General features: G+C 32.6%; 1 protein-coding gene across 3 annotated transcripts in view; it reads left to right on the forward strand.

Annotated features, from left to right (window-relative positions):
• LOC129249907 (G protein-activated inward rectifier potassium channel 3) overlaps positions 1–18,311 on the forward strand; it is a 63,833-nt gene extending 45,522 nt beyond the window's left edge. Inside the window, exons 3-6 of one of the 3 annotated variants that reach the window (XR_008582742.1) lie at positions 4,885–5,159; positions 5,219–6,001; positions 13,008–13,419; positions 17,777–17,887. Coding sequence is in view for 2 of the 3 variants with exons in the window: in XM_054889574.1 (XP_054745549.1) it covers positions 4,885–5,159; positions 5,219–6,001; positions 17,777–18,075 (1,357 nt within the window). In the remaining variant the exon portion in view is untranslated. Of the gene's footprint in view, positions 1–4,884; positions 5,160–5,218; positions 6,002–8,238; positions 8,448–13,007; positions 13,420–17,776 lie in introns of those variants that run through there. The other 2 variants (XM_054889574.1, XM_054889577.1) reach the window with 2 other exon arrangements.
• The last annotated feature ends 1,552 nt before the right edge of the window (positions 18,312–19,863 follow it).

The following is a 19,863-nucleotide window of genomic DNA, read 5'->3' on the forward strand; positions in this document are numbered from 1 at the left end:
AATAGGAAAATATTTATTTATTTATTAACCCTTTGCGGTCGTATTAAATTTGGACATGGGTGTCGTACTGGTCGGAATTAATTTCCGATACATAACATCTAAGATTATGAAGGATAAACTTACTTTGGTTTTATCGATATTTAAAGACTTCCGACATACTACTGTTCTTTATAGGGTTGATACATTCCCTCCGAAACCCATTCTCTTGAGGAACTTTCAGGTTCACCTTCAAACCTGGACTCCAGATATGATATACTGATGGGTTGAAATAAAAAGATGGTAGAGCAGGGACACGAATCATTGGGCCTAAATTCAAAAAATCGATTCCAATGGGTTTTTACCCAACAATTCTCCAGCAGAAATACATGGAATACATGCATTTTCCGTAGAATTAGAAGAAGGCACATTTACATACTTTCAGATAGTCAGGCAGCTTTGAACATCAACTACAATCACCTCAAAAATGATACATGACTTGGCAAAGCTTCCTCAACATTAGGTTGGGTTGGTGGACACGAGAAACATGAGGGAAATGAAATAGCGGACTATCTAAATAAGAAAGGGGCAAACATGCCTCTAATTGGTCCTGATCATTTCTGTGGACTTATAAATTAATTTCTCAGGATGTGGGAGGAGAAGAAATTCGTTGAACACTGGCGAAATTCCATGGGTCAGTGACAAGCAAAACAATTCCTAACGCCGAATAATGAAATTTCTGATCAGCTACCTTCACTCAGCAGAAGAGACTTTCTGAGAGAAAAAAAAAATTCGCTCCAAAAGTGAGTTTTATTTACGTTCCAAACAAATTTTTTTTGTTTTCTTGTTCACTCCACTCGGGAGCATAGGGCCTCGACAAGGCTCAGTCTTGCGTTGGTTTCGTTAATCTGTTTTCTGTTTTTTTTTTTGGCTTTCTGACAGCGTAGGTGATTAGCCTGCCGCTACCAGTCCTAAGTAGTGGGAATGCCCACCTGTCGTTGCTTAGGAACAACGCCTTCTTACTGCTTGAAGCGCCATCAGTGTGTCACATTTTTCTGGCAGAAGCATCACACAGATGGTTGAGGACTTCGCTAAATTTGATGTGTTTGCGCTATTGCCGCGATTGCACGCTTCCTTTTGCTGCACCCATGGTGCCTCTTTTTTATTTTTTATTTAGCAGCCACAATGCAAGTAATACGCTGCCTTTTGTGTGGGAGTAAGGATTGGAAGGATGAGGTTGTTGGGGTTGTGGAATGACTGTTTTTTTATATAGGAACTAGGGAAGTAGGTAAGTTTGGAAAAAAGCAAGGACCGCGCTTTACGTGGGATTCGAACCCACAACCACTGGCATGGCAGGCTAGTGCACTTACGCTAGACTACCGATCCCAAAAAACTAAACCCAAAAAAAGTATCATTAATTTTTATGAAAAATTTAATTTAGAATAGAGAAATCTTTATTAACTCCTGTAGACAGGCAGCACTAAAATCGCCCCTATCATTAAAACTCGTCTAAGAGAGTAAAATAGTCTTACAAATTATTAAAAATACTTGCGCAGTATTTTTCTATCAATCTACTCTGGACGCCAGGACACAGTAACGTTCAAAGTAACTGTAAGGTTGGTGAGTTTAATAGACAGACACACTATTGCAAATTCCAACTGGAAACAGTTAAACACCTGCGCTATCATTAGCCAAACGTGACCCGAATAGAACATGGTTCGTACTAAGAATCTACTTAAATTAAGTGGGTAGGGTCTAAGAAACGTAGTAGGTGTCCTATCTGGGCGCTGTCTAATAGGAAGTCACGCCAGTAGATTAGGATGGTGCCCTCCAATGACTATTGTAGAAGCTGTTAGGACATAGAAGAGGAATATATGTAGGTGCATGGTTCTTTGTAGAAGACGATTGAGAGTGCTGTTCTGGACAACATTGCGGATGTTGCGAATCTCAAACTAGCTAGTAAAGCCAGCTTTTTAAAGGCTACACAATGGTTTACAGAGGACCAAGTAGAAAAAGGATAGAATAGTTTTCGGTGGCATCATCTAGCCCAACCATCGTATAAAACTTAGGATATCTGTCATATCTTAAAGAGAACTTTCGTCACTTAAAACTACATTTGGAAAATAAAGTTTGGAGATCTTCAGTATTTTTTTTTTAATTTTAAATGTATTGTCGTACCGTTGTCCGTACAATTTTACTTTCAAAAATCTTTCCTTCTTGCAATAGTTTAGTGGTAGTGTTTATGCAGCCCACAGTGAGCATTTGTTCAACATCAAATAGATTAGTTCCGGCTTTCGGGTTGGCATCCTAAAGTCTGCTCACAATTGACTATTCAACTGAACTTGATATTAAGCTCTTACCGTTAGTGATTTGTTGGACATATACTGCACTTTTATGTTGCACCATTAAAATATTTGTTTTTTTTCAACTTTTTAATTTTTATATTTATTGAATCCGTAGACTGGACCAGTTTATATATTGATGTCATACATTACGAGTCGTGGCTATTAAATAACGAGGCTGATGCCGTAAAATATTTTATTGTGATTTCATACATATTTATTTACTAACAATTTAATATACATTCCTCCTTTATACGTACAACGAATTAGTGAAAAATATCGCTGTAGCTAAGTGTTAAAATACCTAAATAAGTAACCAGCTGCTTGGTATTTTCCACTAATTGGCTGTAAGTATTTGAATGTGACTCGGAAAATGAAAAAGCTTGAATGATAGGTGAGTAGTTTGATAGTCTAAAAGAACGTTCGCATATGCACTGATAAGCAATAAATCCGCAAATCTCTGCCCGTTCACATATGGCAGATTAGTTGCAAAATTAACATTCAGCTGCCAGGACTGTTTTCAAGGGTTTTTCTTTATAAAATTGGTTTTGTGGAATATTTTAGTATTTTTAGTTTGTTTAATTAATATTAACGACAGGAATAGTTAATTTAATTGCGCAATTTGCTGGTAGTAATAGACAGTTGGAAGAAATCCGAAACGACGTCTACTAAGCGTGCAAAAAATTATGGCAGCATACGAAATTTAATATGACATTTTAAAATGAGCAAAAGCCAAATGACCAAAACGTCTATGCGGTTACGTTTTCTGAAATATGAATGCATAATATCTAACGAAAATTTTATTAGAATTATGCCATACCTCTTTTCTTTGCCGGCGTCCGTTTTATTTAATTTTACTTTGTCGTTTCGAAACAAAATTATCGGTAATGCAGAAAACACAGGGTGGTACGGAAAAAAGTGTATTTTTAATGTAAGATTTTTTTTATAATCTCGGATTTCGGTAGAGAATATTTTGTATGGGTAATCTGGCCTTTTAATTATGGATTGGGAGTTAAGCTCGAAAAAGTAGATAATCTAGTTATATGTAAAACTGTGATATCATATGTACGTTTAGTATTACGAAAATAAATAAGAACACCATTTGAAGGGGAAGGATGGTCTGTTTTTTCAAAAATGTTTTCATAAAATTTTTAACAAAAAACATAACTTTGTTTCTGAAGTTTGTTTTAAAGCAAATTATGTTCTAAAGAAAATTTAAAAAATTTATAAGAAACCTATTTGTTGTTCGTTTTGTAAAAAGTGCCAATAAATTATTTATTTCAATAAATTAATTTCATAAAATTTTTAACAACAAATATAATTTTGTTTCTACAATTTTTTTAAAGCTAATTATGTTTTAAAAATTTAGAAAAACAATTTTTTTCCAAAAAAAATTTGTCCTAAAAATTTAGAATCTTTTTTTTTAAGAAAACTTTGTCATAAAAATTTTGAAAAAAAAATTTATGAAAATGTTAAAAAAGCAGCATATATTTCGTTTTTAAAAACTCTACCGTAATTTTCAACATTGAATAAATCTCAAAATTATGAAATGAACTTTTTTTTCAGTTTTCTCTTATTACATATTTGAATATTATTTGGGAAAATTATGGGAACACCATTAAGGTAATATTAACAAAGTAATAAAAAACCAATTTCTTGTTGGTTTTGTAAAACGCGCCAAAAAAAAATTGGAAAACAAATTTTGTGTTTTGGAAATATGTACATTTTTTTATATATTTTTGAAAATTGTTGCATTTGAAAAAAATGAAATTTAAAAAATTGTTTTAAAGCAAAGTTTGTCCTAAAAATTTTACAGAAAACATTTTTTTTCAAGATAATTTTGTCCTAAAAATTTAGAACATTTTTTTTAAAGCAAGTTTAAAGAAAATATAAAAAAAGTTATAAAAATGTTAATAAGCCCCGAAAATATTTCGCTTTTAGAAACTCTACCATAATTTTCAACATTGAATAAATCTCAAAATAATAAAATAAAATTTTTGTATTTTCTGTTTTCTTCTTTTATACTCAAGTCTAATTGACAGCCACACCTCGTACGCAGGCATGAAGTCATAAGTTTTCACAGATTAAGGCATTGCGTGTGGAATATGTCAATCATTAGTGCACTTGCAGCGTTGACATTGATCAGATGCATTTAATTAATAAAATTTGCACGCAATATGGCATAAATTAGTTAGTCAATGCAATTGAAATTTTAACTCGAGCCATAAAAGTGTCAGACACTCAACGTTTTTTCGGCATTCTGTAATTAGTATTTAAATATGTATCGAAATAACCTGGAAAAATACATTTCATGTTGGACAAATACATTTCTTATCTCTTCTTTCTGCAAATATTTGAGCTACTGAGTTGCCCTGTTGTTAAATGTGCGCTTTGTGTACCATTGCCTGCTTTCAGGCGAACCTCCGACATAAGTTCTGTACTGAGTGGCACTGATTATGCTTTGCCTTAGCTTCCGCATTTGTAGATGTTTACTTATGTTTTGTTCTTGCTTTTTATTGCAGCACAGTTACTTACTATTATTTCTTTTCTTGTTTTCCCCCAACAGATCGCGCAATTTCCGGCCAGGCAGCATGCGCAAAGTGCGTCGTCGCGCTGTCTTCAAAAATGGCGAATGCAACGTTTTGCAAAAAAATCTGATGCGTCGCCGTTTGCGTTTCATGCAGGACCTCTATACCACGCTTGTCGACTCACAATGGCGCTGGACGCTGCTCGTATTCGCGCTCTCTTTCGTACTCTCCTGGCTATTCTTTGCTTTGCTCTGGTGGCTTATCGTGTACACACACGGCGATCTGGAGGAGATGCATTTGCCAGAAAATCAAGGTATACCAGTACATTTATTCAAGACATCCTTTATATTATTTGGTTTTTCTGCTTTGCAGAGGAATCTGGTTGGACGCCTTGCGTTTCCGCTATACACGGCTTCACTTCGTGCTTCCTCTTCTCGATAGAGACACAACACACCATCGGTTATGGTGTGCGCACCACCTCAGAAGAGTGCCCTGAGGCTATATTTATGATGTGCTTCCAATCCATATTTGGTGTCATGACTTCTGCTTTCATGGGCGGCATCGTCTTCGCCAAAATGACACGCGCCAAGCAACGCGCCCAAACGTTGCTCTTCTCCAAATATGCTGTGATTTGTCAGCGCGATGGCGGCTTGTCGCTGATGTTCCGCGTCGGTGATATGCGGAAGTCGCATATCATTGGCGCGGCCGTGCGCGCTCAGCTCATACGCACACGCAGCACTAAGGAGGGTGAGGTGATGTCGCAGCATTTCACCGAGCTGGAAATCGGTGCCGATGATTGTGGCTCGGATTTGTTTTTCATTTGGCCGATGATTATTGAGCATAAAATCGATGAGAATTCGCCATTTTACAGTATGTCTGCCACCGACATATTGCAGGATAAATTTGAATTGGTTGTGATTTTGGAGGGTACTGTTGAGTCGACTGGCCAATCGACGCAGGCACGTTCGAGTTATGTGAACACGGAGATATTGTGGGGTCATCGCTTTGATCCGGTCGTAATGTACAACAAAGATTTGCAGGCTTACGAAATTGATTATTCGCGTTTCAATGAGACGACACAAGTGGATACGCCGCTATGCAGCGCGCGAGAGTTGAATGAGATCTACAAGATTCAGGAGGGCTTTAGGACGCCAGGTGAGTTGTGAGAGATATGAGATAGAAGATATTATAAGTAGATAGAATAAGAGCTTCGGTTATCAAGTTTTATGGAAACTGCAATATTTTGTAGTGTCTGTAAATATTTGTTTGTGTACATCAAAGAGCAAAATTTTTATGTAAATCTTCAAAACTCTAGGAGGCCACAGGATTTAGTTGGCAGGGCAATTTTATTAAAATAAAATAATGGAAATCATTTTATTTTATTTATTTATTTATTTATTAGAAATATAATTATTAATAATTAAGTTATATTATGAAAGGTCCTAGTGATTCTCGGGCTATCTCAAAGAATTTTATAAGGATGTTCCTATTAAAGAGCCCTGTATGGTATAAGAAAAATATCGTAAATATCGTAAATGGCGCTGAGTTCTTTATATTGGAGCAAAGTTAGCCAAATTAAGCGTTTTGAAGATTAAGAAAAATATTTTCGCTATTTTTTTTAAGTTGAATAGTTAAGGTAAAGATTTTTAAATATTTTATTTAATTTTATTTAAATTTTTTTATTTCAATTTTATTCACACTTTTCACATATCAAAGATAGAATTTTTTGGATAATGCTTTCTGAAATTTTCATTGAAAACTTTTGAAAATTAGCCATTGTAGTCCCACGACCTCGGTAGTCTACCGTAAGTGCAATAGCCTGCCATCTCTGAGGTTGTGGGTTCGAATGCCACGTAAAGCACGGTCCTTGCACTTTTCCAAACTTATCTACCTTTCCTAGTTTCTAACCAAACAAAAACAAGTTCATTCTACAACGCCAACAACCTTATCCTTCCAATCCGTACTCCCGCACAAAAGTCAGCGTATTACTTGCATTGTAGCTGCTAAATAACAATGAAAAAAGAGACACGTACGCATTGCATCAGTGGCGCCAGTAAGAGGAAGCGAGCAATCGCGAAAATAGCGTAGTCACACCAAATTTAGCGAAGTCCTCAACCATATGTATGATCCTTCTGGCAGAAAAATGCTAAACACAGATGTCGCTCTAAACAGTTAGACGGCGTTATATCTAAGCAACAACAGGTGGGCATTCCCACTATTTAGAACTGGTAGCGGCAGGCTAATCACCTACCTTGCCAGAAAGCAAAACAGATTAATGAAAACAACGGAAGACTGAGTCTTGACGAGATCCTATGCTCCCGAGTGGAGTGAACAAGGAAAAAAATACCCACTCTTCTTCCCCTTAAAAAATATCTCTCTCAGTTATGGGCAAACTCCAAAAATTCTAACAAATGCCCCAAATTGCCAGAAAAACGAATGTGTAAAAATGCAAATGTTGAGAAAAGTAGTTAAAAATTATTTTGCGCTCGCAGCTCGAAGCTTTGGTTCTGACATACAAATTTATCTAATATATAGCTTCCTTGTATGCATTATATTCTGAGTTCCGGTTAGGTCTCTTCCTTTCGTTGCTTGCTGTGGGGTTCCGCAAGGTAGTATTCTGGGCCCGCTTCTTTTTTTGCTTCTCACTCTTGCTTTTCGTCAGCAAGATTCCTGCTTTATGCAAACGACGTTAAGATTTATTCGACGATTATTAGCTCCCTCGACTCTGAATTGAAGCAAATTGATTTAGATAATCAATAATCGTCTATCGCTCAACATAAATATGTGCTTACAAATTACCTTTTCGAAGCGTGCCACTGTTATTGACTCACTCCTCTTATCACATATCGAGAACACCCCTGTCACTTGTGAGTGAAATTATAGACTTGGGTGTAATATTTCACTCGAAGCTTACTTTTACTAGTCATATAAATTTAATTATTACCAAATCTTACGCCGTACTTGCATTTGTTGGGCGTCATAGCTCCGATTTCTCCGACCCTTATACGCTGAAGCTTTTGTATACGGCGTTTGTCTGTTCCAAACTGGGGTATGCATCTTTCACGCTGCTAGAATTGAACGAATCCAGAAAGTATTCTTACATCTCGCTTGGCGTAATTTACGCTTTTCGGATCCTATCCCTACATATGAAGCGCTCAGAATGCTTCTATTTCTAGAACCTTAATTGAGTTTAATGAAATCTCTAAATTTGTTGAGATAGATTTTTCATTTTCAAAAGATCACATATTAAAATCTTTGAATATTTATTACAAATAGTTTCATTGCACTTTCTTTTTTTTATTGCATATTAGCCATAAAATATGTCTACTTAGCCTATAAGAGTCTATTATATTCATTGGTATAATAAGTAAATAAAGATGTATCATTCTAAGGTTAATCAACACAGCCCATTGACTCAAAATTGGAAAACATTCATGCTTCTGGCATAAGGAGTAAGATCTTATACACTGGTGGCAGTGGAAATTCTACAATTTCATTTTTTTCATTTTACTGATTTTACCGATTACTGCTCTTCAACTTACCAAATCATTTGGAAAACTAAAAAAATTTACAAAATAGAAAATAATACTTCACCAATGAATACTTTTGTAGCATAAATTATTTGTTTTTAACTATGAATATAACTTTTCTGTTACATGCAATTGGGAGTATCCCTGGCCATGCCATATGCGATATTCCGAGGTCTGCAAACATTTTCTCCAGCTGTAAGAAACGAAATGGCGAGAGATGAAACTTTTACTAATTATTGATGTGAGGGTACATCGGTGATGAAATTCCAGCAGGGTTGAGTATAGTGCTCTAAATAATTAATGCAATTTTAAAACACTGGAAAATAGTGATAATGAAACCCTTATTTTAACTATCACTAAAAAAATTAGTGATAGTGCAATTTAAGGTAGTGCAAAATGCCAACCCTAAATTCGACATTAAAACTGATCGAATTTGCCCGATGAAATGGTGTGAAGTCACTCTGAAAGTTGACCTGTCGTCGGAGACTCCAGCAAACATTCCTCTTGAAGGTGATTTTTTTTTATCGAGATAGACTAGCAAGTATAGCAGTCAGACACAATTAAGTCCATTGTACTGCAATCGGATCCTCTTTTAATTTTCTTTAAATCTACCCGACCTCCGAAAAAATCTGAACATATCTTGTGGGGCCAAGGAGCCAAGGTTGTCCCTTCTTAACACATCAGTGCCAATAACCTTAAGCCTGATCCGAGCGAAGGCTGGACAGACGCACAGAAAGTGGTCCGCCGTCTCATGCTCCTCTCCACAAGCAGGGCAGAGTACACTGTCTGTGATGTTCAACCTTTCCATGTGTTTCGCCTACAGAAAGTGGCCCGTCATCAGTCCAACCAGCTGTCTGCGATCCCTTCTACTTAATGCAGTCCCTTCTGTTTTGCTTAATATAGGTAACATCAGTTTCGTTCATCTGCATCATCTATCAGCCTGCCAAGCTTGCTTGTAAGTTGTAGTAACCCAATTGCTAACCGTGACTTTGATGACTGCTGAAGGGAGTGGCAGAACGGGCTTCGGGCCAAAGAATTGGGTCTCAGAGCCCATCCTAGTTAAGGAGTTACAGGTCTACTATGTGTCCCGGGACCCATGTTAGCATCAGGTTATTAGGTCTACCGACATAGTTCAGCCTGGATTTACAGGTCTCGACTACCCTTGAAGTGGTTGCGAGATGGTGTTTACGCCATGAGCAAGCTTGTTTGTCGCTGCAAACACACATAGAACTGCCTCTCCATCTGTTTTCCACAACAAAGTTCATCGCTTTTTGAACAGCATATACCCCCGCTTGAAACACAGATGCATGCATTCGAAGAGCAAAGTGCAGTTTTCTCCCGCTGAATCTCACGTTGACCTCAGAGCTGAAGCTGTGTTCGGTCCCGCCGGTTCGATGACATGGCATGAAGTCGTGCTGAAAGTTGACCAGTTCTCAGAGACTGCAGCAAACATTCTTCTTGAATATGATACTATGGCCCGTAAGATGTGAAATCTCCGGCTGTGACCGAAAGAAAAACAAATATGCTCAGCCCAACCCAGCTCTATCTTAAGTTTATTAGGAGAACTAAGTTTGGATGAAGTACTGTTATGAGTAGAGCGTAGAAAGGGGCGTGAGGTCGAAAAGCAAATCTTATTTACATTCAATAATTGAAAGTCGATGTCCCAACTTCTTAAAAGGAGAGCACAATACAATTTTATAGAACTTCTCGTACATAGAAAAGCAGGACCAGACTATTTGGCATTCAGGTTGCTTAACCGTAGATAGATAGGTGAAATGGTTGAAGTACCAGTCTTTCTAAGTAGCACTAAAGCCTAGCCTAGCTAAGGGCTGATGGAATTTAGTTTGGATCGCTACGCCAGCTTGTCGAAGAAAGGAGCACCCAGTGACTTTAATCGTCTGGCTAGCAAACCCGGACTTTTGGAGAGAAAGTGCTCTCTGAAAGAAAGGATTCTTCTGCAATATGGCTCAAATGGCAAACCTAGCGTTGGTGCCGATCATCCAATGCTTAACGTTCTCGTCACACAATTTTCCTTAAAACGTCGCCTTGGAAATCGGCGGGCATGCAGTAAATAGTAGTTGCAATGCAAGTAAAAATCTGCTTTCATCCGACCGTTTTTGCTCATTCCATCCAAGCAAGTCTCATTTTGTTTAGTAAAAAGTGGTTCTTCCGTTGATTTTAATGTATTTAAACTATACTTATGCAGCTTCCTGCATAAAGTTCTCGCACTTATTGCTCCATTATGTTGCTCCTTAAGTTTGTTCTGTATTCCTATGAAGTTCTTGAAGTATTCCTTTTAAGCAAATCCTGTGCAAAATATGATCTGCTCGGGGAGATGTTCTGTTTATAGTTCCAGTTCTACCTTGACGTTCCAAACGATAGTTATTTGGCTTTGAGTCATGCTTACTGAATAAATCAGTAATAGATTATCTCGAGCTAATGCGACCAGCTTTATAAAAAGCGATGTATATTTTCCAAAGGGCCAATACGTAACTGATAATTAGCCACACCTGAGCGAACGAATTAGCGAGTGTAGTGTGAACGAACCTATTTAACCTACTCTCTTGGTCCAGTTAAGGGATGCCAAATAATCCTTACCTGAAATATCAGTCATAATCAGCGATGCATACGATTTTTTAGAAAAAAAAAGACATTGCATGGGGTACTCAATAATCACACAAAGATACACCATAGGTGGTTAAGGGAAAAATAATGGTTTACACATTAGTTTACAAACAGATCTATTTTGAAGCGTAATAACCTAGACAGACGGTTGAGTTAAACGTGACTAACCACTTAATCCGTAATTATCTCAGGAATTGAATTAATACTAGACTTAAGTCGCATAATGTAAGCGGATTAGAGGAACTTTCGATGGCGCCCTTGCCGAAACATGACAGTTAATATGTGAATGGAAAATAATGAAACTTTTAAAGAGAAGAAAAAGAGAGACAGTATGAAATACTAGTTTGCACCAACACATTTGAAATATCATTAATTATTTTAATATTTCAGAGCAGTTTGAGAAATTGGAATGTAAGATTTTTTTCAATAAATAATAACTATTTAGTAAGAGGCGGCCGCCGTAGCCGAATGGGTTGGTGCGTGATTACCATTCGGAATTCACAGAGAGGTCGTTGGTTCGAATCTCGGTGAAAGCAAAATTAATAAAAACATTTTTCTAATAGCGGTCGCCCCTCGGCAGGCAATGGCTAACCTCCGAGTGTATTTCTGCCATGAAAAAGCTCCTCATAAAAATATCTGCCGTTCGGAGTCGGCTTGAAACTGTAGGTCCCTCCAATTGTGGAACAACATCAAGACGCACACCACAAATAGGAGGAGGAGCTCGGCCAAACATCTAACAGAAGTGTACGCGCCAATTATTTATTTTTATTTAGTAAGAGGATAGCTAATACCCGTATTTCTCGCCCGCAGTTCATGTTTTACTAACAAAACTATCCAATAAGTAAATCAGCTATTCACTATTCCGCGTAACAACCGCCTATCACACTACAATTTTAATCAGAATTAACTGCGCCGGTAGTCACGATTAACGCAGCCGTCTGTCTACGCTGTAAGCAACAAATGGACTGGTCAACAATAAGCATTTCTAATTATACATAATGCATACACTTATTTGATCCCTTTAAAATTAACCCACCAATCTTCGCTAACTAATCTTGGCTAACCTTAACGCAACCACAAACAGTAGCGAGCCGGATGATTTTATTTTTATGCTTACAATGTTTTTCGAGTTGAAACTTTTGTAATTATTTTTTTTAATATTATTCATTATATAACCAAAATAAAGTAAATTAAACTTTCAAACTTTACAAAAAATTAAAAAAAAAGTTTCCGTTTAAATTTTAAACTTTATAATTTTATTTAAAAAATTGGTTTTTGAGTATGCACTTTTACAGCTCATTGGTTGTAAAAGTTTGTTTTTACTTGGTTTTGGTTATATAATGAACAATATTTGAAAAACAAAAAAAAATTAAAAAAGTTTTAACTCGAAATGATAAATAGCTTACATGAAATATTTCTAAAAATTAATATTACAAGTTTAAATTTATATGTTTAAATTTATATGAAAATTTATTGAGCTTTCCTACAGTTCATATAAAGTTAGAGAATTGAATGTATATGGTTTTATTTAAAAATCAACGATATTAAAAAAAAAAATCAGACTCGAAAAACTTTTTATATATTAAAAAAAAAAAACCTACGTGCACCCCGTTACGCTCGCTACTGTACATACTTCGGAGGTTTGTAAGGGGTAACATAGAAAAGTGGGAATAGGGAACTTGTTTTACCGATATTAGAGATGCTAATGATATTTTTATTTTTGATAGTACTAAGTTTTCAAAAAATTGTAATGGTTATGGAAAATAATAATATTTAATCATAAAAAATTAAAAAGGAGCGAATATCGAGGCCTTAGCACGTATTAATATTTACATGTAGGAGTTTTGGCTTATATGCAATTGGCCAACCCATTTATTTCATTCCAATTAATTTATGTAACATCGGCATAACATATATACCTACATACTTATATGTACATCTACATTTTTTGATTTCCCTATTTTAACCTCCACCAATTAATATAATTTGTTTTCCCCCACATACAGAAACCACATTCACCGCGCGTCAGTTGTCCACCAACCACTCCGATAATTGAGAAATAGAAAAATAATAATAATTTCCTTACATACATACATACATACAAAATAAGTGCACTTCACATTGCCATCAGTATACGTACCACGAGCACATCCATAAGAGAAAATATAAATATCGACTTGTTGTTTTTTAATAGTGTGTATTTGTGTGCCCTTGTATTTGTTAAATAAATGTACGAGTAAATGTACTCACAAAAAAGCTTAAAGTAAAACCTCGAACTACTTAGTAACGACTTAGATATGCACATTTAAAAATAAATAAAATAGCGGCAAATGGCTTGGCAAACTTAAAAATACACCTGTAATCCGCTGCAATCACCCCATCGCCACAGTTGTCCTGCATTTGTTTTGTCCAACTACAGTAAGTGATTTGCAGAAATTGAAAAATAATTTGAAAACGAAAATGTTATTACACACATTTACTATTGAGAAATGGCTAGAGAATGAAACAAAATTAAGTTAACAAATTTTAAATAAAAAATAAAATTAAGTAAAAAAAGACAAAATAAAGCAAAAAAGCTAATACAATTTCAAATATATATAAAGAACACAAAGTAAAAAAAAAGTAAAAGAGCAAATTAAAATAAAAATTTAATAAAATAAAAAGAAGCAAAATATAACAAAAAGAAAATAAAAATAATAATTGGAACTGACTGGCACTTTCTGATCTACAAAAAAAAAAAAAACAAAACAATAAATAAATCAAATGAATGGAAGCATAATAATGAAAACGTAATTAAACTAAAATAAAATAAAAGTAAATAAAAAAATAATAACAGAAGCATATACAATCGAGAAACCAATATCTGTGACTTTTTGAACTTGAGAAAACCAAGAAAAAATCATACAAATTTAAATAAAATATAAAAAGAAATTAAAGTAAATAGAAATAAAAAAATAAAAAAAATGGAATAAATAATGAAAAATAAATAAAAACATAAAATTAAGTAACATGAAATAAAACTCAAAATTAAAATAAAAATATTAAAAAATGATGAAAAAATCAATTGAAGTAAAACGAGGAAGAGTAAAATAAATTCAAGTAATTTAAAAGGATTTAGCTAAGTATAAGAAAAACACATACAAAAATTAAAAAAAAAAAATAAACTGAATTAATTTAGTACAACACGAAAAGCCAAAAAATAAACAAACACAATAGGCAGCATATACAAGAAAACTAACTAATAGCCGTCAGATTTGTGAAAAAATGAAATAAAAAAAAAAAAAATAAAATAAAATAAAATTAAATTAAATAAAATAAAATAAAATAAAATATGGAATGGGTAGACGCACAATCATCCAATTTGTGGTTAAAAAGAGGAAAATTATTTTGTGAAACAGAAGGTTTCGCAACCGCTATCCAAGACCGAGTTATTCCAATAAGAAATTTCCGAAGATCGATACATGGCGAGGCAATAGAAGATAGGTGCCGAAGGTGCGGCATTTACGGTGAAACATTCGACCATGTAATTGCTGGATGTAGCTTACTTGTTCCCCCTGAATATGTCAGGAAGAAGTCTTGTATTTTAAATATGAATCAAAGGCAATATTGGAAAGTGCAAATTTTAAACTGTACTGGGACAGATTTATTTCCACAGATCAAACCACAGCTGCCAACAAACCTGACATCATCTTGTTTGACAAGATAAATAAAACAATCGAAGTAATTGATATAGCGGTGCCTCTTAATCGCAACATACAAAGCACATACTCCACCAAAATATCGAAGTATGCAGCTTTGGCTATAGAACTTAAACGGACGTACAAAGCAAGGGAAGTGAATATAATACCAATAATTATATCTTCCACTGGATTAGTGCCTAAGCATCTAATCAAAAATTTGAAGAAGTGTGACTGCCAACACCTTTTAGAAGACTTGCGGAAGTCGAACATACTGGACACATGTGCAATTTTTGAATATCTAGGCAATAGCAATCTCATGGGCGTAGAACTTGGACTACGCTCCAGCAGAGCACAATCCCTTGAAAGTTTTATCAGGGATGTGTAATCTCCGGCAATAGCCGAGATGGATTTAGCTCAAATAAAATAAAATAAAAACAAATATAAATATAAATAAAAAATCCAAAAAAGCAAAGAATAAGAAGATAATAAAAAAATATATTGAAATAAAACGGAACAAAAAAAAAAAACAAAGAAAGTAAAATGAAAAAAAAAAATTAAATTAAATGAAAATAAAAAAATGCCTACACAAAAGAAAACTTAATAGTTGTAAATTTCTGAACTTAATATAAAAAATATTTCAAGTGAATAAAAAAACAAAAAAATAAATAAATAAAAATATAACAAAAAGTGTATTGAAACAAATTTAAAATACAGTAAAATAAAAATAAAATAAAAAAGTTAAAAAAAATATTCAGGTAAATCGAAGAAGAAAAAACATTTACAAAAAAGATATAAAAATAAAAATAAAATAAAGTAAAATAATTAAAAGAAAAATTCAAAATATGTTAAAGTTAATAGAAAGACAAAAAAACTTATACAAATGAAAAGTATTTACAAAACTGTCACTTTATGAACTTAAAAATATTAAATTAAATGAAAGAAAATAAAATAGAATGATAGGCAAAAATAATGAAAAAATCATTTCAAATTAAAAATCTATGACTAAATACTAAAATAAAATAAAGTAGAATACAATTAAAATAAAAACCTGAAATTTCATTTAATATAAAGAAAAACATAAAAATATTGTAAGTAATTGTTAATTAAGTGCAAAAGAGAGAAAAAATAGAACTAAATTAAAGAAAATTATGTGAAAAAATGTAAGTAAGAAACAAAAAATAAAAAAATATAATTCAATAAATATAAAAAATTAAATAAAGTAAACTACATAAGCTAAAAATAAGTATTTTAAAACCTAAAAATGCATGGATACAAAACAAAGTATATTAAAGTAAAATAAAAATAAATTAAAAATTTATTAAAAAAATATAACCTGGCATAAAATAAAACAGAATAAAATAAAATATAATGTGGCAAGTTGATTAATTTAATTAAAAAACAAAATTAAAATTAAATGCAATTTAATTGAAAACAAACGAACATAAAATGTAAGAAAAACTCAATTTAGTATAAAGAAAAAACATACAAAACCATAAAATAATAAATTAAATGAAAAAAGTAAACTTAAACTAAAATAAAAAAATTCAAATATTGATTGACAATAAATAGAAAGAATGAAGAATGGAGTAAAAAAAAAATTCAAAATAAAAAGCTTGCAAAGGGCAGAAACTCATAGGTGCCATTTTTAAATAAAAAAATTAAATAAATTCAACCAACTAAATTATCAAAAAATTTAGATACGTAGTAAAAAGTAAATATAAATAAAATGAAATCAAATAAATTAAATTAATGTGGGATAAAGTAAAGATAAATAAAATAAAAATAAAAATTTAAAAAGTAAAAAATAAATAAACTAAAAATAAATTTAAGAAATAATAAAAAAAAATAAAACGGAATAAAAAAATATAAACTGATATAAAACAAAACGAAATAAAATATTATGTGGCAAGTTGATTTATTTAATTAAAGGGCAAAGCTAAAATAAAATAATATGTAAAAAATGAAAAACTCAATTAAATATAAACAAAAATCATACGCAAAATAAAATAATAAAATAAATGAAAAAAGTAAAGCTAAAGAAAACTAAAACTTAAATTAAAAAAAAGATATCGAAATTTTGATTTAACAATAAACAGAAAGAAAAATGAAGTGAATAAAAAAAAAATAAAACTTAAAATAAAAAGCTCGAATTAAAATACCAAACAATTTAGATACAAAGTAAAAAGTAAACAGAAATAAAATAAATTCATGTGGAATAAAGTAAAGATAAATAAAATAAAAAATTAAAAAGGAAAAATAAATAAATTAAAAAAAATAACTAAAAAACTAAAAATGCATAGATACAAGATTCAAAATAAAATAAAATAAATTAAACAATTAAAAAAGAATAAAACAGAATAAAAAACTATAGCATGACATAAAATAAAATAAAGAGCAATGAGATGAGTTATAAAACAATTAATTAAAAATAAAGAGAGAGCCTGTACAAAAAATAAATTAAAAAAGAAATAAGAAAATTAATATATAAAATAAATTAAAATAAGACTGGATTAAAATAAAAAGAGGAAAATAAAATAAAGTGACATAAAGTAAGAAATTAAAATAAAATCGCATTAATATAAAGAAAAAACTCACACAATAATAAAGTAATAAAATAAATGAGAAAAAACTTATAAAAATAAAATAAAATATACAAATAAAATTAAAATTTAACAATACACAGAAAGGAAATACTTTAAAGTAAAGGAAATGGAATGAAATAAGCAAAAAATAAAAATTAAATTATAAATAAAAATTACATGTAGACGCAAGGGAGAAAACAATAGCTGTCCCTTGAACTTAAGACAAAAAAAATTAACAAAGTAGACCAAAAGAACTAACAAGTAAATTAGACAAAAAAAGAAAATTTAGTTCAATATAAGAAATAAATAAAAAATAAATAAAAATTAAACGAAATAAAACAAGTTAAATTTATATTAAACAACAACGAGAAATATGATGAAATAAACCGAAATAAAAATATTAAAAAAAGTGTTCATAAAACCAACATATAAAGTGAAATAAAGAAAATCGATATACTCATCAAATCTTAACTACGTTCCTTAATCAATTTCACTATTTACTTTACCTTTCAGTGCTTCGCAATCCGCTGCTGCGCTGCGCTTCATACGAGCCTCAGTGTCGGCGTCTGAGTTCGCTGTCGCCAGATTCAAAACTTCTTAAGCATCTTTCATTACCATTGCCGCCAAAAGCAAGAAATACAACAACTATAATCAATAAACCAGCAGTTGCGTCACCATCCACACCGGCCTCACCAGTGAGCGATCGTAGCTCAGGATTTTCTAGCATTGGTTCGGGCGACGAACGGGCGCAGCACTACATGGCACTACTTAATGGCTTAGATGGTATAAGAAAAGCAAATAAAATAAATTAAATTAAATTTTGTTTTTATTTTTTGTCTAGTTTTGTTGTTTTAGTTTTACGAAAATTGTAATATATGTTTTTAAGCCTGTTCTTATGCATACAGATGTAATATGTTGGAATTAATTGAAATAATTTTAGGTTATTATTTTTTATTGCAATTTTACTTGAACTGTATTTGTTTTACTGCGAAAAAATATATGTACATTAAAAGTATTGCTGAAGGTCGTTGTTACACTTCACATTGAATTCGTTCATTTTTTCTGCTACTTTTGGTGAAATCAGATAATTAGCGGTTAACCGCATTTATGACGAGATTTTAATTATATAATTTGGGTAAAAACAAAGAAATATGTGCTTTTACTTACAAAGCTTCTTATTTTTGGGGATGCATCTGACAAACAAAAAATATTAAAATTTTTCCGCCAATATTTTTTTTTTCGTAATGCAAAAGTACTTATTAGCGGACATTAATGTTGTGCATGTAAGCTACGTGCAATATTTATCTATATGAGAGCACACGTACATGTTTGTTGAAATGATTAATTAATAATTCATCCTTCAATTAAGTTGTTAAACTGGTTGTATAAGCAGCCGAAATTTTGCTTTGCTTCATGTCTCCCTACGTCACGTTCGTGCCTTAAGTCTTTCGATTTTCGAACTGAATGAACTTGCTGCTGTTAACACATGCGTCCATACATACATACATGCATGTAATTGAAATGACCAAATAAAATTTTCTTTGCATGCATACAATTATTTTATAAATTTTTAAATGCTCTGTGATATCTTAGAGAAGTTTTCATTTGGGTGTGTATGCATGTGTGAGTGTGTAGTTTGAAGTAGGCGTTGCAGGGGTGCTGCTGGAGAGTACTCGTAAATATGTGATTTCATTCAGAGTCGAATATGTGGGTGCGCCTTTAGCGGCATTTTACATGTGTCAACAAATATTTATTTTGTTGAGAATTCAAGAAATATCAGTCAAAAGCCGGCATATTTTGCTGTCCAGTGTTTGCAAAAGTGTGTGTTGAATATGCCATTTTGTCTTTGAGTTTGATTTTTAAAAAGCGAAACAGGGTGGGCAAGTAAAATGTGTAACAAGTTGCGCATTCGCTAAAATATAAGATTTTTCGAAATCACTAGGAGTAAACTTTTTCAAACCCTTTCGTTACTTGAGTTTGTTAAAGTCTAATTCCTGATATGAGGCATATTCGATTGCCGTGATTTAGCTCTATAACGATGTTGGCAAATAAAGGCGACAAGGCGTAGTGGAGAGGCAGAAGTTTTAAGTGCTCGTGGAATTATGAAAAGTATTGCATTGAGCTATGGTTCCTACACTGGAGCTGCTCCTCCTTAAATACGACCGCCTTCGCAATAGTTTTCTTTCGATGAGAAAATTTATGCCAATTAAAAAATTTAATGAATTTAGTTTTTCGATACTTAGTTTAATAGTTCATAGGTAGCAACTCATTTCTCCTGTTTCTATTACTATTGCGTTTATTACTTGCATATAAGGATCATTTCTGCCCATTCCCAGTACTTTGAGTAAGTCTACTACAATTTTTTCACACTCCTCAAAAATACAAAATTTGGTCATCGGCTAAACTTCCATGCCAAACAATAAGACTGGTGGGATGAAAGAATTTATTTAAATTATCACAGATATTTATTCATATTTTTTGCTCCGAAAGTACTGCACATTTGGTCTATGGAACGAATGCACAACATCTTTTTTTATACGGAGAAAATGCGGAAATCAATACTAAGAGATCAAAATAAGTTTTTGGTATTTTCGTATAGT

The sequence above is a fragment of the Anastrepha obliqua genome, chromosome 1 (assembly GCF_027943255.1).
Source record: "Anastrepha obliqua isolate idAnaObli1 chromosome 1, idAnaObli1_1.0, whole genome shotgun sequence".
In the NCBI taxonomy this organism is placed as follows: Eukaryota; Metazoa; Arthropoda; class Insecta; order Diptera; family Tephritidae; genus Anastrepha; species Anastrepha obliqua.